The 24,043-nt window shown below is 57.3% G+C and overlaps 1 protein-coding gene across 8 annotated transcripts; it reads right to left on the bottom strand.

The window, feature by feature from the left end:
• Positions 1 to 61: 61 nt before the first annotated feature.
• Positions 62 to 24,034, bottom strand: GIT2 (GIT ArfGAP 2). 8 transcript variants are annotated; one of them, XM_077307630.1, is made up of 20 exons: positions 23,864 to 24,034; positions 22,398 to 22,531; positions 21,016 to 21,128; positions 20,417 to 20,522; positions 19,794 to 19,880; positions 19,562 to 19,692; positions 19,193 to 19,296; positions 18,403 to 18,448; positions 16,843 to 16,894; positions 16,282 to 16,354; positions 15,322 to 15,419; positions 14,554 to 14,665; positions 13,811 to 13,953; positions 12,736 to 12,831; positions 10,442 to 10,690; positions 8,781 to 8,873; positions 8,101 to 8,183; positions 7,172 to 7,354; positions 3,349 to 3,412; positions 62 to 2,052 (listed from the first exon to the last, which is right to left on the bottom strand). In XM_077307630.1, the coding sequence occupies exons 1-20, from the start codon at positions 23,913 to 23,915 to the stop codon at positions 1,840 to 1,842; spliced, it is 2,232 nt and encodes a 743-aa protein (XP_077163745.1). In that variant the 5' UTR covers positions 23,916 to 24,034; the 3' UTR covers positions 62 to 1,839. The 8 variants fall into 8 exon arrangements, with proteins under 8 accessions (XP_077163745.1, XP_077163740.1, XP_077163744.1 ...); XM_077307625.1 differs by having other exon boundaries at positions 12,736 to 12,885; positions 23,864 to 24,031; XM_077307629.1 differs by having other exon boundaries at positions 12,781 to 12,885; positions 23,864 to 24,031.
• Between the last annotated feature and the right edge of the window lie 9 nt (positions 24,035 to 24,043).

Raw genomic sequence — 24,043 nt, 5'->3', positions numbered from 1 at the left:
CAGACACGGCTCCAGTGGGCCAGGGGCAACGCTAGTTGAGCCAAAGAAATCAGAACACGGATGTGGATGGGTCTACCTATTTTTTTTTCTTTTAACCCCAAAATAGTACAATACTTTTAAAAAGGTAGTTAATTACAAGGTAACATCAGCAACCAACAATATGGCACTTTTAAAAAAATATAAATACCAACAGGTTAAAAACCACACACGCACACACACACCCTGCTTCTAATTGCAGGGAGCCCCCTTGCCCTCCCCCCAGCACAACCAACCAGACGCTTCCTATAAGAGGCCGGAGGGCCAGTCAGCCCCATCCTGAGTGCAGCTGCAGAGGGAGCGCAGTCCGGAAGAGGCACAGCCTGGGCAGTTGCGGTACAGTCCTCCCCCGGGCCCAGCAGCCTCTGCAGTGAGCCACAGCCGGCGTGGGGGAAAGCACAGCTTGTGGCAGAGAGAGAAGGCATCCCGGCATCCCCGTTTCCCTCTTTGGGTGTTCTTGGCCCGCATTCTCTCCTCCCAGAGTCTTCAGAGCCACACCAAGCCCCATTCGCCCAGGGGGAAGCCAGAGCGGTGGACTGATGGAGAGGGAGACCCAATCCGTGCACAGCGTTTCCCGGAAGCCTCCCTGAAGGGAGCAGAGCCTTGCGCCACCCCCTCCCATGCCCGGAGGAAGGCAGCCCTGGTGGTTTATAGCCCTGAGCATGTGTGCCTTGTGGGCTTCCCCTCTCTAGGGTCTTGGGCTGATCCTGACTGAAGACTCGGGGCTCTTTCTTTGGCCAGGGATTCAGTCCCACAGCTGAGCTGCTGCCTGGGCATTCGGAGTTTCCCCACTGAGCACCACATAACTACTGGGGTGCTTGTGGGAAGGGGAAAGGCACGCTTTTGCCAGGATCACCCACCCTAGCCAGGCCCTCTGCCAAACATCAAGCCACAAGCAGCCCGGAGTTTCCGCCTCCCTCCCCAGCCAGGCAGCACCAACAAGGTGGATGCCTCCCGGCCTGACTGACAAAGCTCCTTTTGCAATGCCCCTCCCATGCCCACGGTCTCCACGGGCAGCCAATCCCCTTTCCACCAGCGGGCCTCGGCCTCCCCACTGGCACTCCAGTCAGGGCCCTGGCGTTTCCTAGAGGCCTCGTGCACACAAGCAGCACCGGAGCACATACTGGCTACCTATCAAAGCCCGGAGGCCCACATCCCTCCAGGCCTGGCCAGTTCACATGTGCACAGCCAGCCCTCTGCTCTGCCAAAGATCCCTCCAGACGTTCACACGGCCGTGAAGCCGGACTCTCTCCCATGAGCCACCTTAGGAACAAGGGGTTTCCTTGCGGTAGACAGGCAGATTTCATGACCCAAGTGCAGAAAGCCCCTTGCAGGCGATTCAGTCTCCCGGGAGAGAGAGAGAGAGAAGCGGTAGGCCCAGACTGGCTGCTTCCCCTCTTTAAAGAGAACCAGCCAAGGTTTCTCCTGCATGGAAGGTAGGCAGCCACGGAGGCGGACTGGAGGGGTGGGCCGAAGACTGTGGGACAAGCCACTTAGTGGTCCAGAGGTATGCAGGTGTGCGGGGCCGTCTCCGGGGTGTGTCCTTGCGTTCGGAACTGGGGCTCTTCCCCCTCCCTCACCAAATCTTGCCGGAGCTGGCAGTGTGAAACAGGGCTTGGAAAACACACACTCTCTCTCTTGCTACACTGGCAATACAGGCACAAAATAAGGCAGTGGGTTACATGAATCCTGGGAGGAAAGAATGCTTTAGAAAACATGCAAAAAATAATACTGAAGTTCCTTTAAAAATGGTAATGCACCACCTTCAATAGCCCCATGCAATCAGACGGTGCCGCCCCCGCCTCAGCTGCTGCTCTCTTTGGTGGTGATGGTGACCAGCTGCTTGGCCGCCTTGGCGATGTCGTAGGCACACTGGATCACCTGCTGGGTGACCAGCTGGATGTCGGCCGTCGGGCAGGACTCCGGAGGCAGCGTCTTCTTGCACTCCGAATGTAGGCGATAGGCACTGGCGGTCAGCAGGCGCAGGGAGGGCCGCACCAGCTCCGATTTGGGTTTCTAGGGAGACAGGGCAGGTGTCTGCGTGGGAGGGGAAAGATGCCCTTCACGAGAGCCAGGCTGGGACTCCAGTGGAAGCCTAAACGCACAGCCCAGAGCGGCCGGTGACTGCCCCTGGACCATACGTTTCCAGGGGTCCAGATCACTTTCAAGTCCTGCAGACAAGGGTATTTCGGAGCACACCTCGATACGTGGCTACACCCCATGCAAAAAGCCCCGCGCTGGATATGGCTGGAGCAGAGTCGTCCTCCGTTCCTCATGCAAACTGGGTGGCTTGAATGTGTTTTGGGAGAGCTGAGAAGCCCGGGAGGGATTTCTGCGAACTTGGTGGTAGGCGGGATTGAACTGAGGGTGGAACTGCAGGGCTCCCAGGGCTGGGTGGCAGGATGAGCAAGCGGCATCCCCCGCACGGATCGCCCAGGGCACTGTGGGAACCGGCCGGGAAAGAGGGCCGCAACTAGGCCGAAGCAAGGAAGAGAAGGGGGGAAAGGCAGCGCAGGAGCCAGTCTCATTTCACTCAAGGAGCCTGGGGGGAAAGGGACGCATTTAAAACCTTTTCACGCCACCTTTCCACACCCTCAAGCTTCACAAGGCCATCAGCTGCTGCGCCATCCTCCCCCCCCCCCCCCCGTTCTCTTTTTTATTTCGACTGAATGCCCTGGAGGGTGCAAGAGGAGGAGGACGAGGAGGAGGTGGCAGCGTCAGGGGCCAGGATGTCCTCCCTCCCCACCTTAGCTCGCTTTTGCTCAAGTGCAAGACCAGGCAGGGAACTTGCTGCTCACAGTGAGAGCCAGAGGGCCACAGGAGAGCAGCATGGAGACGCAGGAAGCGTCACATCCATTCCCAATGGGTGGCTTGTGGCATTTGGCTTGGTCAACCCAGAAAGAATACATCTTAATAGGGTTTTTTTTTTTTTTTTTGGTATTTCTAAGCGAAACACATTCCATCATCTGTTTTGTGTACTGGCATAGCTGACCGACGTATTCAACTATGCTGCTGAAATGGCTGCCAGTCATCTAAACCTAGTAGCTTGATGGGTCAGGTCAACAGCCATTTAAACTCCCCCTCCCCCTGGTAAACGGAGGTAAGCCAAAGGCACCCCTGAAGTGGCTTGCAGCATTTCAGCCAAACAGTGGGGGGGGGGGGGGCGATGATGGGTCACAGAAAGCATCTGCTTAGAGGGTGCCTCCTCTGCACCCAAAGGGCCTTTGCCACCCGTCTGGCCTGTGCTGCACTTTCTCAAACGTCTCTCCCATAGAAGTGGGAAGCAGGGCATCCCGCCCCCCAAGTACTCACTTTTGAAAAGAGGTCGGCCATGTCGGTCACTGCCACGTGGATTCTTTCCGAGCAGGGAATGTAGCTGCAAGGAGAAGCAGGAAGAGGGTCATCCAACCAGGACAAGACGCCCTTCCCCCAAATACTGCGAAGGGTGAAGTTAGTTGCACACACTGAAGCAAGGGTGCCCACGCTGCCAGGCCCTCCGTCCGCTGTGTGGGGCATTCGTGCACGAGGGGCAGACAAGGGTGCTGGCAGAGCAGCAAGGCCAAGCCCCAAAGGGGACAGCAGGCTCCCGAAGGCTGAGGGGGAGGGGGGCAAGCCTGTCGCAAAGCTACTCTCCCAAGACCCCTCCCTTCGGAAGGGGCCAAAAACAAAACAATGGCAGCTTCTTGCAAATGACACAGTGACCGTGCAAGTTTTGGCATCACACAGAACTCTTCAGGTTCAGAGGAAATTCCATGATTCAGCCTATGACCCAGTTCACGGAGGGCCCAATCCAAGAGGCAGGGCTCATTATGGGTGGTACATCTGAACCAAAATAACGTTTGGATACTAAACCAGTTTTTGTTGTTTTGGGGAGGGGGGTGCCACTCAGCATGGGTGCCAAAGGGACACGCCTCCTGAGCCGCACCCATGGCCTGGGGCTGCTGCGGCCACACCAAACCCACCAGGGACAGGCGCCACGCAGCCGGGCCAGACCCCGAGAGTCGGAGTCTGCAGTCTGAAATGCAGCAGCACTCTCTTCAGTCTGGCCAAGAAGGAAGCAAGCCTGTCAGGAAGCTGGAGAGCTTGCCAGCTGCGGAGGAGGAGTGGGGGCTTAGTGGAAGGGGAAGGCCAGGGCAGGCGTTCACTCCCTGAAGGTTTTCTTTCCCAATGTTGCCCTCCTGAGTGGGCTGGACCTTTCTCCTCAATCACCGTTCATTGCAGAAAGGAAAGATTAGAGCAGATTTAAGAGGCGTGAGGCAACTTGGGGCGCAGCAGCCTTTGGGGCAGAAGGGCCAATGCGAGACGAGGAGTATTGCAAAAGGCACCTAAAAGCCGAGCAGCTGATGCTGAGTCTGGTTCTGAGTCAGCTTGCTGGACCCTGAGGGAAGCCTAAGCTCTATTATTATCACATGGAAGAATTCCACACAGGAAGAAGATATGCAATACTATAAAACAGGTAGCCAAGTAGGTATAGCAGGTCTGCAGACCAATTGGGCAATTCCCCTGATGACTAACATCTAAATTTCCAATCCACTCCGTTGCAGCTGGGGAGAGGTCAAAGCGCTCTGTCACATCGCCCAGGAAAGCACGACATTCACATTCCCGTGACAGATGGGAGCCAGTTTGGCTGGCTGCAGCACAGTCACTCTCGGGCCCCAAACGCCAGGTGTGCCCAACGGCCAGAGCCTGCTCCTGTCCTAACCGCCGCCCCCCACACTCCCCAAGGCAAGACCGATCCTGCGTGAGCATTTATCAGGTTACGGATCTCAGGAGGAAAGGATTGCGCCCAGGTTTGCATCTATCCCTTCCCTAGATCGAAATGCTGCGATTGCAGAATTGTGCAGACCTTCTTGCCGGGACTTGAGTCTGAATACGCCTGCATGAGCCACGCCTCTGTTCTCCAGGGCCTTTCCACTTTCACAAAGAAAAGCCTCTTGTCTTCAGAGGTGTGGGGGAACAGCGTGGCCCAATAGAGGCAGACAAAAGGTCAGAGTGGGTTCAAGACACCCGATGATGGTTCTTGCCGTTTGGAGCTGGACGTCAAGTCGGTGGACGTGTGCTCTGCTGAGCCACGCTGAAGCACCATATTCCATGCTGGAGTGCATCCACCCCAAAGCTGAGCATCTAAGTGTGGCAAGAGACACCCCCCCCCCAAGCTGTACCACATAATTTGGGGACAATGCTGTTTCTATTTTCACGGCCGCGTTGGTAAGATGGTGTTTATAGCTCAAGGTCTAGTCCAGCAGACATGCAGTCTGAAAGCTCTGTCCATGAGGCTGGGAGTTCAATCACAGCAGCCGGCTCAAGGTTGATTCAGTCTTCCATCCTTCCGAGGTCGGTAAAATGAGTACCTAGCTTGCTTGCTGGGGGGTAAACGGTAATGACTGGGGAAGGCACTGGCAAACCACCCCGTATTGAGTCTGCCATGAAAACGCTGGAGGGTCAGACGTGACTCGGTGCTTGCACAGGGGATACCTTTACCTTTACCAGTCCAGGGTAACACCAGGGGACTTAGGAGCACGGTTGGGAAGCAAGCGTCAGGCACCATTAAAGTGGACATTCAACCTCTTAAAAAAATACAATGCTGGAAAAGGCAGGACTTCCCAGTGGGGGGGGGAGGGGGGTTGCTGCTATGAAGGCAGTTCTGAAAAGGCAGCCCAGCCAAGAGCCAAGCCTGGCACAGCATCTCAGGCCTTGCTGCCGCTTGTGAGCATTTTGGCAAGGGTCACATCAAGCCAACCTTTGTGAGTTAGTCTCCCCGCAAGAGGCAGGGCCCTCCTCCTCCTCCTCCTCCTCCCTCACCACCCCTTTCCCAAGAGCAAGCCACAGGCAAGTCAGTTATCCAGAAGATGCCAAGGTGTTGAGCACGAGACAAGGGAACAGAGACACACGGCGGTGCGGGGACGGACGGACGGACGGGGACGATTATGCAGGAAAGTTGCATGGGCGCTTGGCTCACATAAAACAGAGCTCTTGTGGCAAGGAGAGGCAACCGACTAAAGGCACAGATGCTGTGCCAGGAGAAAGGAAGGATGGGGAGGAAAGTGCCCCCCTTCCCTTACTAGAGACTCCTGGCTGAGAACTCGGACAACTTCTGGCTGGTGCCTCAGCACTAAGCCTGGGGGGTTTACAGCCCCACAAGCTGCTTCCTCTGGATTTAGGGCTGCCCTGGCTGCCCCAACCTCTTTATCCCTTTGGGAAGGGATATGTTGGCCCTGAAGCCTCAACGGGATCCCTGTGAGGAAGATCAGGATCGCTGAGAGTGACAAATGAGCCCCATCTGAAGACTGCCTTTGTGATGAGGCTAGAAGGCAAGGAGACCACCTCCTTCTTGCTGCTGCAGGCCTGTTCGGTTGGAACAACTGGAACAAGGGAAAGGAAGGCATGAGGAGGAGGAGCAGGGGGGCTGGGAACGTGCCTCCCCGCAGAAGTGACAGCCTGTCCCCAAATCCGACTGGGAGTGGAACACCCCCGGAGGCCCTGCATCCTTTCTTGCATAATTGCCCTGTGCTGGGAACGGCACAACCAGAAAGAGAAAGAGAAAGGACACTGTGCCTGGAAGGCAGGGACAGAGGCCAGAGTACCACGAAGTGGGGTCGGGCTGCCGGAGGGTCAGAGGCTGCAGGGAAGCTCGCTCGGCCCACGGAACCAGGGCACCAAAGCAGCCCAGGCTGTGCCTGAGCTTGGGCACTCTAGCACGGCCTGGATGCCTGGTTGCCCACAGGAGAAAAATGAGAGAAGAAGGGGGGGGGGAATGAAAGAGGTGTTTTCGGCAAAAGAGCCCATTGCAGCTAGAAAGGGGAGGATGTAGCGGAGATGGGCAGCCGAGCAGGGGAAGCACAACCTACACCCGTGCCCATCACAACGAGCCTGCTGAGGAGGCCGCCTCCACAGCCCAGAGCTACGTCTGCTCCTCCAGTCCCCCCTCCCCCACTGGGAGGGACACGGCCGAGGACCCAGGCTGCGCAGGAGAGGCTGGAACTAACACTCCCCGGGGGCCGCAGCTGAGGCTGTAGGGAGGCACTCCAGTCTCCCCCTCCCCCACCCGGGGGATAAAGTTCCAGCAGTTCTTGAGAGGGGGGCACGGACTCCTGCCTGGAGGGAGCCAGGTTGGGCAGCATTTCCCGGCGCTCACCTGTCGTGCTTGTTCTCCTGAGCCGCACGGAGGAGCTCCTGGATGTTCTTGGTGATCTGCTCCGTCTTCCGAATGACGTCCTCTGTGCTCGGCAGGCTGCCGCTGGCGTCGGGGTCCTTGCTCGTGGGGAGGGGCCCTTCCCCCTGCCAGAGGGCGCTGCGCTGCCGAGCCTTCCGGGAGGATCTGCGGAAGATACACCCCGCTGTGCTGCTGGAGGGGCCGGGAGGGACTTGTGCCCCCCCCTCCTCCTCCTCCTCCTCCTCCTCGACGGCACGGTGTACAGCAGTTGCTGGGCTACCCCAACACAACGCTGCAAGAGCCATTTGTTTATGTGCGTTTTTAAATACGCTTTTAAGATTCCTTTTATATTTTCCTGCAATCCAGGGGGAGGGGGAAGAAGTCTCCTAAGTGTGCAGAAAAATCTCTTCTCTCTCCTTACTTGGGGGCAGGGGAGACATGGCACATCTTTAGCCCAGGAGAGTCCAGGGGACATTTTGGCTCATGCTCCAGGTGAGAACAATGGCTGCGTTCTTACTTCAGGGGGTGTGGCACTTGGGTCACCCTGGGGACCCTCAGCAGCCCCTGCCCAAAGGGCCCTCCCTGGCCCGTGACTGCCACTTCCGGCTAGCCGCCCTGGAACCGCACACTGTGCCAGTAGCCGAAGACCGGTGGATGAATGGGGGTGGGTCACTGTGGATCACATTCTGCAGACTGCTTGGTCCCTGCATACATTCACCTGCCTTCCCTTCTTTCAGCACCATCTGGTGTTTGTTCAGACCAGCCGGAGAAACATGCCCAATTCCTGCTTACAAGCGCGCCCTCTCCACCCCGGCTGCCTGTTTCCCATCCACTGCCCTTAACCCGGAATGGCCTTTGGCAGGGCAAACGCACGAGGGGCCGGCGCAGGGAGGCAGGGCCGAGATACACACCCCGTCTCGTCCAGATCCAGCCCGGGGACAGTGTTGTCGTAGTCTCCCTCAGGCACGCTGCTCTGCTTTTCCAGTTTGGAGGCCTGGAAGGGAAATGAGAGAAAGGGAGGCAGAGTGAGATTCCGCCCCCACCACGCCCGCTGGAGGCAAGAGCTCAGAACTGCCCTCTGTGGGAGGGAAGAGAGTCCCACCCTGCCTGGGGCCTTCCTCTCAGCCAGTGGGAGAGCTCTGAAAGGAGTCAGTGGGGCCATTAAAAGACAGGCTCCCCACGCTCACGGGGAGGAGGAGGAGGAGGGGGAGGGCGCGTCAGCCCCTGTGGCAGGAAGTTCCGTGGCTCCAGTGGGCATAACCCAAGGATGTCACTTCTCCTGCCCGGCCCTCTCTGCCCCGACCCCCAAGTGCAGCCGCCAGCATGAAAGCCTCCCAAAGCCCCTGGGTGCCAGCCAGGAGCCAGGGTCAGTCCCGAGAGTGCTTGGCCAGCCAAGTGGCCGAGAGGCAGCGGGAGAGGAGGAGGAGGTGGGCCCTGCGGGTGGAGGCGCGAGGGGGAAGAAGGAGTGAAGCAACCCTTGTGGTGCCGAAAGAAAGAATGAACGAGCAGAGGGGCAGCCCCATGCAATGGGTCTGTGGGGGGGGGAGACCACCAGAGGGCAGCTGTCCGCTCTGGGGAAGGAGTACTTAACCCTTTGTGTGCTTTCATCCCTTGACCAGGAAAGCATGGAGGGGAAGGAGGGCATGGATGAAGAGGTGGTGGTCTCCAACCCACTCCTCCCAATCTAAAAACAAGGGAGAGAGAAAGACACTCGGGAAAAACACACACGGACCCACCACGCTCAAGACCCAGGGCCAGAGGCACAACATGCATGGAGCCCGGCTAGGACCACTGGAGGACCCCCACGAGGTCGCAGGAGGGCTAGGGCGAGGACTGATGCAGGGGAGACTTCGGGCAACCCCAGCAGCACCTTGGGGCATGGCTCCAGGGGCAGCCAGCAGGCCAGGCCAGCCCACTCACAGTGGCACAGAGCCAGACTCCTCCCCTTGCTGCTCACCGTCCTGTCCCCACACTCTGGAGGCGGAGGGTGGAAATGTAAGCACTGCCCACACGGACACAGCCTCCTCCGCCCCGCCCCGCCCTGTTCCGACCCTTCCAGCGGCTACTGCTTGTGGCTTTGCCGCGCCTCTACGAGACTTGTCAGCTGCACTGGTTTTGAGGCTAGTTTCAGAGGCTCCACCCAGCTGGGCAGCAGCAGAACTAGACTGGAGTCAAGTTGCACTGGAGAGATCAGCAGGGGTGTGAGTTTCCAAGGTGCAGAGAGTTCTGACTCCAGAAAGCTCGTGGCTCAAAAGCCCGGCTGGTCTCTAAGGAGCGACTCTTTTGGGCTTGGTGCTCCTCCACTCTGTACGGACTTCAGGAACTGGCCAGAATCGCCCCATGTTTGCCCGCCTTTTGTTTTCTGGAGATCGACCCCACAGCAAGTGACTCTTCAGCCAAGTTCTTATTTTATTTATTCCCTTAGTTTATATCCTGCCTTTCTCACAGAGGCTCAAGGCAGCTTACAGATGACAATTTCACCAGACAGCACAGGACATCTGGCAACAACATAACAGGAGGCAGAGGACAGGCAGTGGAAAACAGAAAACTGTCCAAGCAAAACAATGCAGAGGGTGCTGGGATGGGGTGGAATGATGCTAAGGACACCAGGCCAAGTCTGGGCTCTAATCCATCTCTGGGATGGCAGGAGAGGGGGGAAATCCCCCATGCCCCCCCCCCAGGCCTGCTTGGAAACAGAGCAGTTGACCCCGATGGACCCCGATTTGGAGCAGGCCCTGGGGCAAGGCTGGAGAGCCTCCGTGTCCATCAGGAATCTCAGCTGCTCTTCTTCTTCCAGGCTGCCGTGGAGCTGGAGGGGGGAGGGTTGGGAGGGAGGCCGTACAGTCCACCCTGCAAAGCAGCTCCCTCCAGGAGCTCCCCAGCCCACTGTGGGCAGTTCTGCCGGAGCTCCCTTTCTAGGCTGCCTGGCACTCTCGGGCCTTACCCGCCAAAACCTTTGGGCAACAGGCTGAATGTGTCTCCTTCTCCTACCTTGGGCGCTACGCCCCCTTCCCCCCACATTTCTCAGGTGCTTCAAATACATCCCAGTTAAAACAAGAAAGGAGGGGGACACGGCAAAGCACCCTGGAGGGCCCCAGCTCTGGCAGGCGGGCGGGGTGAGAGGGCATGGAAACCAGCTGTGCGGGAGGGACTGGCCCAGGGGGCAGCTGCCCACGTTCCACATTGGCCCTTCAGACAAGAGATGCTGGGATGGGGCGGGGAGAGGAGCCCCAGGGTGCCCATTCTACTTACATGGGGAGGGAAAGGGTGCAGCCGTGACGCAGCGTGCTCTTCGGGGTACGAGACTTCGGCCAGGGGCAGGTAGGGCTTCTGGCCGGATCCCGTCTCATACATCGATATGGGCCTGCTCCCGCGGGCAGAGGGCCGGCGCTTCAAGGAGTGGCTGCCGGGGTCTGCACCTTCGGGGCCGGAGTGCGTCTGGGAGGCGCTGGAGGTGGCCTGCCTTCGGAGGGTCGAGTTCTCGCTCTGCAAGCTCTGCAGCTGGAACAAAACGTTTCATCCGAGTGGGGCTCTGGGTCACCCTCGCGGCCAGCGGGCATCAGCACACGGCGGGCTCAGGGGCACCCACCGAGGCAGGCATCCCTCTTAAGGACATCAGCTAGCGGGAATCTTTTTGAAAATCCACATGACTTTCCTTTTGCTCAGGACAGGCTGCCTTCTCGGATCTGGAGCTTCAAGAGCCCAGTTTCCAAGTTCCTTCGGCAGGAGCGGCGCTCAAGCCCATTCCCGGACGCACCTGTGGACAGGTGAGCCATCTGTGCTGCACGGCTCCGGGGCCAGCCCCGTGCGTGACCTCAGCCCCGGAGAGCAGCTCCTGCATGGACATCGACCGCAGACTCAGGGGGCGGGAGGGAGGGAACGCGCCCTGACAGAAACAGCCCGGGAGACACAGGAGGAAGGTGACTGCCAAGCGGGAGAGCGGAAGGGGGCCCGGGCAGCGCCCAGGGGAGCCGAGCCCAAGGAGATTTCCTGCGATGGCCTCAAGGAAGCAAAGGGGACGGCAGACAGGCACGTCTGCCGCATGCAGCCTCCTTCCAGGTGCCCTTTAGCTCAGCTCACAAGTTAGAAGCTGAGGACGTTGCCCACCCTGACAACCCCACATCACTAAGGATGTCTGAAAGACCCACCAAGCAAAACGCAAAACACACAACTGCTTCATCTTGAAGGGAAGAACAGCACAAGGTCTTGGGCTATGGCTTTACGGAAGGCCGCGGGCCTAGTCCCCCCCCCCCCCCGAGTGTCCTTCCAGATCCCTCTGTAGCAGGGGCCCTCAACACAGTCCCCGTGGGCACCCTGGGGCTTCCCAAGTGTGTCCAGGAAGCAGCCTCGGCCAGGGGCTGCTCAGCAAGGGTTCTGATTGGCTGCGCAGATAGTTTAAAAAGCCATAGGCTCAATTCCAAAAGACATGTTGAAGAGTTACAATTAGAGTTATGTGTGCCCCCCTCCCCCCGCATGCGTCCGGTGATGGGCTCTCCCTCCCATGGCAGCCATCTTGTGGTTCACCCAGCACTGTGTCCAAACTCCCCCTGACTCAGAAAAGTTGGGGACCCCAGCTCTCTAGGGACTGGGCCCCACAGATCTTCTTCACTGAGAGTGGGAGCTTCCCAGCTAAGAACTCCTGCCTGCCCCACGGGAAGGCTCCCTGCAGAGCAGGACGACACCAGCCTCAGGGGAGCAGTTCTGCAGATCTCTCCCACAGGATCCCAGGGTAGGTGGGGGGAGGGCTTCTTTCTTTCCCTAACAACTCCTGGCTGCACCACCTTCTGACTTTTCAGACACTCAGGAGGATACTGGGAAAGGGCAGCACAGACTGGCTGTGAGCCACGTGTCAGTGTGGAGCATGTGTGGGTGTTGCCTGCCTCCTGAGCCACGCACATGAAGCCACGGTGGCAGCCGTGACTCAGCCATGCCACGCACAGGGCCCTGCGGTCACCAGGCTTTTTACAGCTGCCCTCACGGGAGAGCCACCGAGGGTGCCGCACCTCGGGTCCAAACTGCTCCTGGCCGGCCTCTTTTCTTTTGCACTTGCCTTCTGTGTTTTATGGGAAAGCAAAACAGAAAAGGAAAACCAAAAAAGCAAAGGAAGAAAGGCAGCATTGTTTTTCCTGCTCTGCAAAGGGTGACTGAGAGGGAGGCACGGGCTTGTCCAAGGCTTGTTCGTGGCACAGAAGGGACTGGGACCGGGACTGGGGGTGGGGGTGGGGGGGGGCACTGAGGGACTCTCCCGCGCACCGGTGGGACGGCCTGCAGCTGTCTGGCCTCTCGGCAGGGAGGACTCGTTTTGCAGGGAAGGCCCAGGTCGGGGGGGTCAGGAGTGGCTCGTGGGGGGCCTCCGTGGAGGAAGACAGAGCAGCCGAGCAGGAGAGGCCCCTGGGGGAGAGATCTGCCTGGTTGGTCCGCAGACCTGCCTTCCCAGAGCCCCGGGGCTTTTGCTTCTCTCCCAGTGGCCCCACTTTTCCCCGCGTGAGACTGAATCAGGTCATGCTCCGCCGCGCGCTCCACCTCCCCTCTCCTCTCCCGGCTACCTTCTTCTGCATGATCCTCAGCTCATCGCTCAAGTTGACGTTCACCTTCAGTAACTGCTGGATTTTCGCCTCCGAAGCCACCAGGGCATTTTTCACCTGCAAGTATTCCTGCGCTGTGACCGGTCCGTCAGACAAGTCCGAGTCCAGGCTCTGGCAAACGAAGAGGACAGCGAGGCCCCGCTTCACCCTCCGAGGAAGCACCACCAAGGCCAGAAGGCACAGCGGCCCGAGCAGAGGCCTGTGTGATACTCGGAAAAGCTGCAGGCCCAGATAAGCCCAAGGCCTGCAACCACAGCAGAACTACAAAGGCTCTTTGGGGCCCAGCCAGAAGTGCCTCCTCCCCCCCCCCGCAGCCCCCACAGGGCCACAGAGTCTGTAGATCAACTGGAACACTGAGCCCCCGGGAGCAGGGCACTTCTTCCTGTGCTGGCCCCGTAAAGCGAGGTGAGGCAGTGGGAGAAAGAGGGTACAAAGACCAGGCCTGTCTCCTTTCCTGCAGGGAGCCTGCCAGAGGGCTATGGCCGCAACAGTTTTACCCTGCTTGATATTATTCCCGCCAGTTCACACAGGGGGGTCTTGGGCGGGGCGAAAGCCAGGGGATGCTCAACACAGGGCACCGAAACGGACCCCTGGCCCGTCCAGATCAGCACTGCCTGCTCACACCGGCAGCGGTTCTCCCGGGCCTCTGCTAGAGGTCTTCTGGGTGAGCTAATACCGGGCCCTTTTTCCAACTGGGAATGCCGAGGACTGAACCGGGGAGCTTCTGCACACGAGGCAGACGCCCTACCATTGAGCCACAGCCCTTCCCACGAGAAAGAGATTGGCCCGAGGGAAGCCATCCAGCAAGGGGGCTGGGCTGGGCTGGGGAGGCCAGCTACCTTTGCAGCTTTGCCTGACCCTGACTGCCGGGCAGGGAGCCCCGCTGGCCACCAAAGGCAGGCAAGGCCACCCTTGACAACTGAGAGAGCATGGCTCAGAAGGCAGGCCAGCTGCAAGCTCCCTCCCCCCCTCCCTCCCCCACAGCCCTTGGCAGCCCACTCTGCCGCTGGCCGCCTGGGCAAGGACGGGGGGCTACCTTTTGGCGGGCCGTCTTGGCCACGCTCATTCCGGGATCCACCTCCTCGTCGGAGGCCACGCTGTCGTAGTCGGGCTGGTCGTTCTCCTGACTCTCCGTACTGTGCTGGTTGCTGATCGACTTCAGGATGAGTTCAACGTTCTCTGAAAAAGACAAAAGGCCCCAAACTGCAGCTCCAGAAATCTCAAGAGACGGCAAACAGGAGAACAGCAGGAGGCAGGGCCCCCCCTGCCCCCCTGGCAGCTGGAAGCAAATGGAAAACAAGCTTCCCCCCGCCCCCTGCACTGCCTGACCAGGTGCCAGCCAGCTCATGCACCTCCTGCTACCAGGATCCCATGTCCTCTTTGCGGCTTCTCACTCTGCAACTTTCATCTCATCTTTCTGGGGGATAGCAGACAGACACATTCTGGGATGACTACGCACATCATGGTTTGAAACAGTGGTCAGTGCGCCAAGGGCTCCACATGGCTGGGGAAGCAGAATTAGATTTGGGGGCAGGCCACAGTCCCGCCCCCCCCCCCGGGATCCCTCTACTGCACTGCCACCCTCACTGCGGGGCTCTCCTTGCCAGCTGCTCCGCTCCGATCCCCAGCGCCTTCCCCATCTCATCTCATCTCATCTGCCCGGTGTGGACTCCGAGGCCTGGGCTGAGGCACTGCTGCATTCTAGGCAGGATGAACACAGTGATGGCTGGCAGGAAGGGAGCCAGCTCAGGCCCTGCCAGCAATCCCAGCAGGACTCACCTTTGGAACTCGGGACAGGGTTCCCCTGCTGCCTCCGCTTGGCATCTCCGAGGATGTCAATGACAAGGGTGGCAAACTCATGGGCATTGAAGCGGGCCAGCTTCTGCCTCCCCTGAAAGAAAGAAGCCAGGCACCCGGTGAGCTAGGTGGGGCAGAGAGATCTCCGAGAGACTGCTCTGTGAGAACAGCTCTATCAGTGCTGTGACTAGCCCAAGGTCAACCAGCTGGCTGCATGTAGGGGAGGAGGAGTGGGGAATCAAACCCGGCTCACCACTCTTAATCACTACACCAACCTAGGAGGTGGAAATCCAAGGTGGTCAGAGACCTAGGGCATCTATTTGTGTATTACATCTGATGATGCCACCCTCCCCATAGGCTCAGGACGGTTCACACAGAACGAAAACAAAGCACAGGACATTGAACCCTGTGACTATATCAAGAAAGGTGACACTAGTAATAATAGCGACAAACAGAGAAACAATCTAACAGACCCACGTTGGTCAGCTTATGGGAGCAAGGTAGGGAGGTTCGGGGGCCTAGCTGATGTTGTTTGGCTTCAGTCGACCTCAAGCGAATGCCTGATGGAAGAGCTCCCTTTTGCAGGCCCTGCGGAACTGTTTTTGTTCCCCGATCTCATCTGGGAGCCCAATCCACCCAGAGGGGGCCAGGACAGAGAAGGCTCACTGGGGGAAAGACACACACACATGTACATTCAGTCTGGAGGATCAGACCTGGGGGGGGGGGGGGGGGAATCACAGCGTAACATACCTGGTTCCTTGTTGAGGAATATTCTGGGTTCACAGGGAGAAAGGGAACCACCGTCGTCTCTGTGACCAGTGTGCTGTGATTCTGAGTAGCCAGCCAAACTGTTGGGGGGGGGGGGAGGACAGACAGACAGACAGTGTTGGCTACGCTTCACTTCCAAGAGGCAATGGCTGCTGAGGCTGAAAGCTGGTCCCCGCCGGCAGACCAACAACTCTGACACCCAGCCCAAGGCAACGGGGTCACGGGAGAGAGAGCAAGACACTCTGCATGTGCTCAGAGGCATCTATTCCTCATTATTACTTCATGCTCTAGCCCCATGGACAGGTTTGAGGGCTGAAACCTGCCTTACGCTAGGCCTTTGCTCCATTTGCCAAGCAAAACTACCTTGACAAGGGAGCTAGGAAGTGGCTTTCATTCTGAGACAAAACCGAGAGGCAGGACCACAGGTTGCAATGCACACACAGCTGCCCCGCGTGGAATCCTACTAAAACAGCAGTCCCGCGTGGAATCCTACTCAATACGCAGAGCTGCTTGCCCCCTTCAACACCATGCCTGTCCGCACTTCCTGGCCATCTGGGGCAGCAGGAAGGGAACTGGAGAGTGACAAACTTAAAGCTGCAGTTCTATAGTTCTATAGCACAGGGGAGAGATCATAGTCCAGGGCTGGCCAAAACTGTGGCTCTCCAGATGTCCATGGACTACACTTCCCATGAGCCCCTGGCGCTCCTGGGAATTGTAGCCCATGGACATGTGGAGAGCCACAGTTTGGCCACGTCTGACATATGCAAGGCTGACATTTTCAGCAACATCTGTGTTTTTAAGGGTCATGAGCTTCTTCTCTGAAATTCTGGGGTTCCACACCAGGTGCCCCATATTCCTTAGTGGCCTGGCACATGGGATGCCATTCAGCCCTCACCAGGACTTCATGACAATCCCGCACCGCCACGAGCAGTGGGAAGTTACCTGCGTCCGTCTCCCGCCTGTCCACCTCGTCGTAGACATCCATGGCAAGCTCCTCGAACAAGTGGTTGCTCAGCTGAAGTGAGAGGAGAAAAGAGTCCCATGAAGCGGCTCCCCTGGATGGGGACCAAACCATGTTCCCGGGGGGCTCCTATGGGAAGCCAGCTGGACTGCTGAACTGCCCAAAGGGCCGGAGGAGAGCAGACTGCACAAGCCGAGCGCATGACAGGAGATGAACCAGGAAGGGAGGGGCAAAGGAAGCCAGCCATTTCTGTGGCTGCTTTGCTTTCTTTTACAGAATGGGATCAGTATAGCTGAATACCTCCGAAGAAAAGTTGGCAAAAGTTGGCTTCCATTTGAGAGGCTCAACCCATAGCTGTCTGCTCTGCATTCTTTTTCGGGGCTCGGTAGAACTGAATGCGCAAGCCGACTTCAGAGTTCGGATGAGACGCTTGGCCCAGGCGGCTCTGCTCCCCCCTTTAGCCCTCGCCATTTCCAGGCGAGGCTTGAGTCCCCCTCCCCTCCCCAGCTGACCAAGGGCCTCGCAGGTTAAGCGTCACTTACCGACTGAAGCTTCTTCTTGGCTGCCTTGGCGAGTTCAGACAAATCTAAACTGCTATGAAAACAAGCAGCGATCAGTCGACACACAGGGCACATGGGCTGTCTCGCGAGGAGCAGTGCTTCGGGCCAGAGACCTCACTTCTGCCTGTGCTCCCCTCCATCCTCCACCGCCGAGGGGACATTCCAGGGCGGGGGGGGGGGGGAGGAACCACACTCTTTCAATGAACGGCAAAACACCCAAAGTGAGCAGAGCGGGCTCCACAGCAGAGCACCACCTCGACAACGGACGAGGGGAACACCGGTGGCACCGCGACCCGGGCCCCAAGCTACAGGCACGTCAGGACCCATGGAAAGAGTCTTAGCCCAGCACTGCAGAGCACCGACTATCACGGGAAACCAAGGGAAGTCTTGTTTATAGGGCTGTGGCAGAAACAAGGGCAGAATTTGCAGGGACCAGGCCCTGCAGGGGGTGAATTAACTTGTTCTCACCCCCATGCCGGAGATCCCCGAGACGGGACACTCTGCGGACAAACTGCAGACCAGGACCATGACAAGCAGTTTGCAATCGCCTTTCCTTCCTCTCCCCACAACAGACACCCTGTGAGGTAGGTGCAGCTGAGAGCTCTGAGAAAACTGCTCTACAAGAACAGTTCTAAAACGACTGTGACTAGCCCAAGATCACATGGCTGGCTGCATGTGGGGGAGTGGGGGCTCAAACTGTGCTCTCCAGGTTAGATGTCGCCACTTTTAATCACTGCACCAACCTAGCTCTTCTACATGAAATGCAGAAGCAGAAGACATTTTAAATGTAACATGATATCATTTTATTAAATGTGGCAAAAACATCTAATGCCAAGTGGGTACTAAAGATTAAATTAATAATGAAGATGTTATAGTTATGGACTGACACCCCAAATGTTGAATATAAATGTGCCTTAAGAGAAGTCTTATTGTATTTTATCGTCTCTTAAAAAATATAACAAAGGGGGCGCTGGGAAGAATTGCTTTTTGTTTCATGCACCTGGTTGTTGCGCGATTATTGTTGGAAAGTGGCTCTGACAGTTCTCAGGGGATGAGTGAGAAGGCATCTCTTCGGCCAAGTGGCTCTCCTTGCTGCGTTTTGATTTTGTGCTGCTACACACCACTTCTGAGCTGAACCATTTGAGTTTGTGTTTTCTTAATACTGACAAGGGCCACAGCGGAAAGGGAGTAAGTGTATTTAAACAAAGCAAACAAAACTGGCAAATCTGTTATGAGCATAGAGGTATACTTACAGCCGCCTGCGTTCCCAATGCACAGCAGTGAGAGGAGAAATGCATCACATGTTAAATCTCCTAAGACACTCTGCCTCAGCTACCGGTAGGCAGGTAGCTCTGCCCCTCCCAGCAGGCAGGTCCCTAGAAGACTAAATGCCACAAGCTGTTCACCACAGCAGGGGGACCGAAGGCAGCACCTTCTCTAGCCATCACGGAACCCCTGCTTCCTTATCCGCTCTGCAGCCTCAGACAACTCTAGTATCAAATATTAACTAACCGGATTATTCGGTGCTGTCAGTAACCTTACCTGTCTGCCATCTGAGGTATAATGAAATGCTGCCCACTTTTGTGATCTGAAACAGAAGGTTTGGAGCAGCATTAGGGGCAGGAGAAGCTCACACCTGACCCCAGCCCTCAGTCTTCCATATGCCTTGGCTGGGTTCAGGCAAGCAGCATTTAGAAGAAGAAGAAGAAGAGTTGGTTCTTATATGCCGCTTTTCCCTACCCGAAGGAGGCTCAAAGCGGCTTACAATCGCCTTTCCATTCCTCTCCCCACAACAGACACCCTGTGGGGTGGGTGAGGCTGAGAGAGCCCCGATATCACTGCCCGGTCAGAACAATTTTATCAGTGCCGTGGCGAGCCCAAGGTCACCCAGCTGGCTGCATGTGGGGGAGAATCGAACCCAGCATGCCAGATTAGAAGTCCACACTCCTAACCACCACACCAAACTGGCTCTCGTTTACACCGAAACACCCTGCAGGGGAGGGAGGGTAGCAATCAGACTCCAAAAGGAAGTTTTGCTTCACCCAGCCAGGCAGAAATACTCACTTTGCTCCAGCACTGTCAGAATTATCTCTCCCCACCAGCAACCCCCCCTTCTCTTCCCATGCCTTGCTTGCACATTTACAAGCCTCAGGGCAGCAGGGGTCAGTCTGTCTCAACTGATGGGGGGTGGAAGGATGAGAATACAGCAGCAAAAATCACTCTGGAAGGGGAAAATGGACCCGAGGCCCAAGTAGCCAGTGGGATCTCTGCCCCCTCCTGCTCAAGTCAAGAGCTCTCCCTGCCCCCGCCCCAAAGTCAGTGTAGCCCTTACCAGGTCTTCGGCCACAAAGATAGAAGGCCAGCCTGTCAGTCAGCTCATACTGGATCTCTACCAGGCGTTCTGCCAGTTCCTGGTACCCACCTTGCCTGTCGGGCCCAAAGGCAGAGGAGACCATGTCAGAATTCAGCCAGAACAAAGCCAGGTTTGAGCACCAAGACCAGGCTCCCAGGCCTTCCTCTGATTGGCACTCTTACATCACGCATCCAGCCGTGCCCTCAAAGCACAGGGTAATGCCCTGAGACCATCAGTCTTTGCGAGGCTTGGCACAAATGCCACCCTCCCCCCCACTCCACATCAGAGCAGAAGCAATGGCCTCCTTGCGCGGAAAGAGAAAAGGCCCCAAAAGGCCCGGCTGCTCACTTGGCATAGTCAATCGGAGTCTTCCCACCGGAGTCTTGTGTGCCAGGATCAGCCCCGTACACTGCCAGCAATTCAGCTTGTAAAATCTGACCGGTCTTGGCAGCCACGTGGAGCGGGGTGTTCCCTTTCTCCTACAAAGATGTTCAATATGCGTTGGCTTCTCAGAGGCAGAAAGGAGGACAGCATGCTCTAAAACAGTTTCCGGCTATGCGCCTCAGAGGCATTTTCTTACCGGGTGGAAAAAGTTGGCCTGGGCTCCCAGGGAGAGCAGCCGCAGACACGTCTCCAGGTTCCCAGTCCTTACGCTGGAATGCAGTTGCTGAAACCAAGACCAGGGCAGGGTGAGGCCTCTGCTTCCCGTGCTTCTAAGGTCACCTCGCCTGCACCACTGCTGAGGACCCCACATTCACAAGGGCCACCTTGAGGGCCACCTGCCTGCCAGCCAGCCTGCCCCCTGCCCTCTCCAGCGCCGCTTAAACACCTGCCAAGGCTTGCAATGTCTACGTAGACAGAGGATTCTTTATGCAGAGTCTCCAAGAACTTAACTCAGAGCTCGTGGAAAATGAAAACTGAGTTACGAGAGTTGCGATACTCTTGCCAGTCTTGCATCACTGCCAGAGAGCACAGTTGGGACAAGGAGGAAAACCCAGAGAAAACTCCACTTCCCTTCCCTCCCCGCAGGCAGCTGGCCTCCTGTTCAGCACCAGCAACCTTGATTGTGTAGCAGGCGCCTGGTGATGCCAAGCAGAGGGCAGAGCATTTGGGGGCCAGCATGTGGCACAGCCAGGCTGTGCTGAGACTGCTAGAGCCTCAGCTCAAGGTAGAGCCACACAGGTTGCTTGGATGGATTCATACCTTGCTAAGGTCTTTGGCAGTGACACTGTCATCATCCCGACACGGCAAGCGATGAACGAAGGCCAACATCTGATATTTTGCTCGGATGAACTCTGCTTTGTTGGGGCTGCAAAGAGGGTCAGAAGGGGAGAGGCGATGCAGCGTGTACAGACCCTCCTCACCCCAAGCTGTGAGTCTTAAGGAGGAGGCAGAGGAGAGGGCACACTGAGGTTAGGAGAAGGGATGCCATGCAGGAGAGCTGAAATGTAGGTTGCAACAGAGGGGGGGAAGCCTCATTCACATCTGGATTGGAAAGAACCAACCAAATCTTGCTTAGGGCAGGCCAATCTTCTTAGGAGAGCTCTGGAGAGTCAGCCCCCACTCCTGAAATTTCTCTGCTGTGCTCACATCAGCAGAAGGTGACCTTGGGGCCCTCCCTGAAGAAAGCAGATTTCCCAGTTTTATTGTTATCTGCCACAGTCACTGCCAACAGAGGGGGTAGGTTCTCTGGACTCACACGCATCTCTTGATGCTCTTGTCACGGTTGGGCAAAGACAGCTGTGCCTTCTCCCCTGGGGCCCTGGGGAAATGCCAGACCAAGCCCTAAGGGTGCCACTTACTGCACTTTGTCCTGGGGGTTCGCTTTGCGCCTTCCACTCATGACTGATGCGGGGTCCAGCAATGAATGCTCCCAGATGGAGTTTGCGCCATTATTGTACAAGGTTTCCACCATCTGTAAAAAGTGATACCCAAACCGTGAGCACCAAGCCTGGGCCGGCCGGCTGGCTGGCCTCCTGAAGCAGCCAAACAGCTGCAAGACAGGCCCAGGCGGCTAGCAGTGAGTATTTCCACCACGGAGGAGCGTCTGGGTGCTCTTGGTCTTTTTTTTGTCTTTGGTCTTTTGAAGTGTCAGAGTGAAGGCTCCTTTTAAAAAAAATATAGCAAATTCAAGTACAAAGCTGAAATGGCCAGGGTAAACATCACAGCACAGCGGACATTTCTGTAACACACTCTACGCAGGCCTCCCCTATCCCTAATCCAGAAGCTACAACTGGTCCAGAATACAGCAGCCAAGGTTCTCACTGGAGGACCCACAACCAGCCCCTCCTCCAACAACTGCACTAGCTACCAGCCGAATTCCGGAGCAGACTTCAGGTCTTGGTAATCACTTTCCAGGCCGTACGCAGTCTGGGCCCAGCGTACCTGAGGATCGCCTCTCTGCCTATGCCCCTCAAAGAGCACGATGCTCAGCCAATATTAACCGGCTGGCGATCCCTGGCCCCATGGGAGCACCATTTGGCCTCAGATCATTTTCTGTCCTGGCTCCTTCTGTCCATGCCCAGTCCTCCCTCCAGCTGTTCTGCAGATGGCCAAATTGGCTGAAAAGGTCTCCTCCCCATATAGCTTCCCAGGGTGAAGCACAAGATCGTCTCCAAGGCCCACTTGGGGATGCTACACTGCACACTCCAGAAACCATGGCTACACGGAGAAGCCGCTGGGTTAATTTTCTGGATAAAAACATAAAGTCTGGGGCCAATTCCATGGCTAACCCCTTTACTGCAGATGCCTCCTCAGGCAAACCCAGTTAATGTTGCTTTGTCTACTTCCGCAAGAACAAGAGGGAAGGAGGAAGCTTCTAATTACCATTTACAGACAGGTGGGTGTGCTTCATAGCAACTCATCCTGAGAAAAATCCCAAGAGGATGACCTGAGACACTTCGGTTCCACTCCCTCCACTGGATCTTACTTCGCAGCAAGTACACTCAGGGTTGGGAGTGTGGGACAGGGAAACCAGCAAGGTCTCCCCAGCCCCTAGCCCTACTCAGTCTGGTGGCTGGCCTAGCTGCCTCTGTCACGAGAGTTCCATCTCCCAGCAGTAAGCAAATGCTCCCCCTGCCCTGCTCCACAGGTCCAGAACCATCCCTGGCAGGCACCTCTTCCACAGGGAGCCCACTCACTTCTGCAGGCAATTGCAAGGCAGGACAGCCGGGCTGCTGCTTACCTGCAACAGTGTCGGAGGCCACGGCGTATGCCTGAGGTGCTTGACCTGGGAGATGTGGCGGCCCAGGCTCCGGTGGACACTGCAGCACTCATCGCAGATCAAGACCCCCCTGTTTATAGATGCCCAGCACGGGTCTGGAAGAGAACACAAGAGCCACGCAGAAGGGGCAGGAAGTCAGTCAGAGCTGCTCGGAGGACTGGAGTCACCCATTCTTCTTCACCCAGGGTGCTGCTGGGCAACAGGAAGCAACAAGCACACAAGCTGAGCCATCGCTCACATTAATCAACTTTTTCCCCAACCTAATTTTTAAAACTGAAAAAACGGTTTGTGCATCAGTAAGCAAGCAAGAAAAAGAGCTGGACCCATATCGTTCGCAAGGAAGGGCAGGTCCTCACAGGAGCCCACGAGGGCTGCAAAAACAGGAAGTGTGAAAAGTATCAAGGCCTTGGTTGGTCTTTGGTCACAGGCTGGGGCCTTGGTGAAATGGGGCAATACAGGAAGTTGGCTATCAAGATGCAAGGCCCCTTTACAGGAAGCAGGGGAGGAAGGCGGTGTTTTGCTATGAGAACGCCGGCAGCAGGGGCCTCGTTACTTGAAAAGCGTAGAGAAAAATGATCTGCCAAGTCCTTTGCACACCCAGGAAACTCCTCTGTTGCTAGCCTGACAGGACAAATGGTTGCCAGCACCAAATGCCACAGAGCTCATCCATCAATGGGATGGGCGATGAGGATTCCTCAGAAACGCCACCTCTCTATGGGAGACCAAGGACTACGAGGCTGCTTGGGCCACGGTTCCTTTGAACCGCAAAAGCTTGCTTTTTAGCGGGCAGCGCGACTCAGGGCCCTCGAAAGGTCCCTTTAGGTGATTCTGAGAGCTCCCCCATCCCCCCAGCTCTTGCTCTTCTGCCTCGGAGGGGGGCCATTTAGCGGCTTGGCTTTTCCTCCCGGGGGTAGGCCGCTGCCTCCAGCGGGTCGTGGGGGAATGCTGCTGGGAGCTGGGCCTCAGGGCTCCGGGGCCTCTCAGCCGCCTAAAGCAGACCCCCGTCCCGCCCCCAGCTCTGAGCTTAAGCTGAACAGTTTGTCCCAGTTCTGGAGGGACATCTGGGGGCACCTGGCAAATTGTACTTATGTTGCAAGTAAAAAATATATATTACAATTCTAGTTTTGCATTCTATGAAAATTTTAGCTGCTCCATATAGACCAAATTTTTAATCAAGAACCCCCCCCCCCCGCCCCGGGGCAATGGTGTCCCGCTTGACCCCTGTTAAAACCTGGTCGCGGCTCAGCAGGCGGCGCTCGTGGGCCGGGTCGGAGGGACCCACGGTCTCCCGGGCGGGAGAAGGGCAGGGGGCGGTGCTCCGCTGGGGGGGCTGCTGCCCGGCTGCTTCCAGTCTCTGCTGCGCGCCCTCTGCCCCCCGCCCCCCCCCCGCGGCTCTCTGCACATGCCCAGAGGCAGCGGGGCCGTACCTGGGGCGCTACAGTCCGCGCAGACCTCGCTGCTCCGCAGCCGCTTGGACATGGCCGGGCCGAACCGGACTGGGCCGAGGCGGAACCGCCGCTAACGGACCCCCTCCGTCGCGGACCAGCCGCCCCGCGCATGCGTGTCCCCGCCGCGCGCCCGCTCTGACGCGCCATTCGCCCGGCCGC

This window comes from Paroedura picta, chromosome 13, assembly GCF_049243985.1.
Source record: "Paroedura picta isolate Pp20150507F chromosome 13, Ppicta_v3.0, whole genome shotgun sequence".
Lineage (NCBI taxonomy): Eukaryota > Metazoa > Chordata > Lepidosauria > Squamata > Gekkonidae > Paroedura > Paroedura picta.
Note: the sequence above shows the minus strand (reverse complement) of the source record. Positions and strands in the feature narration are given on the sequence as shown.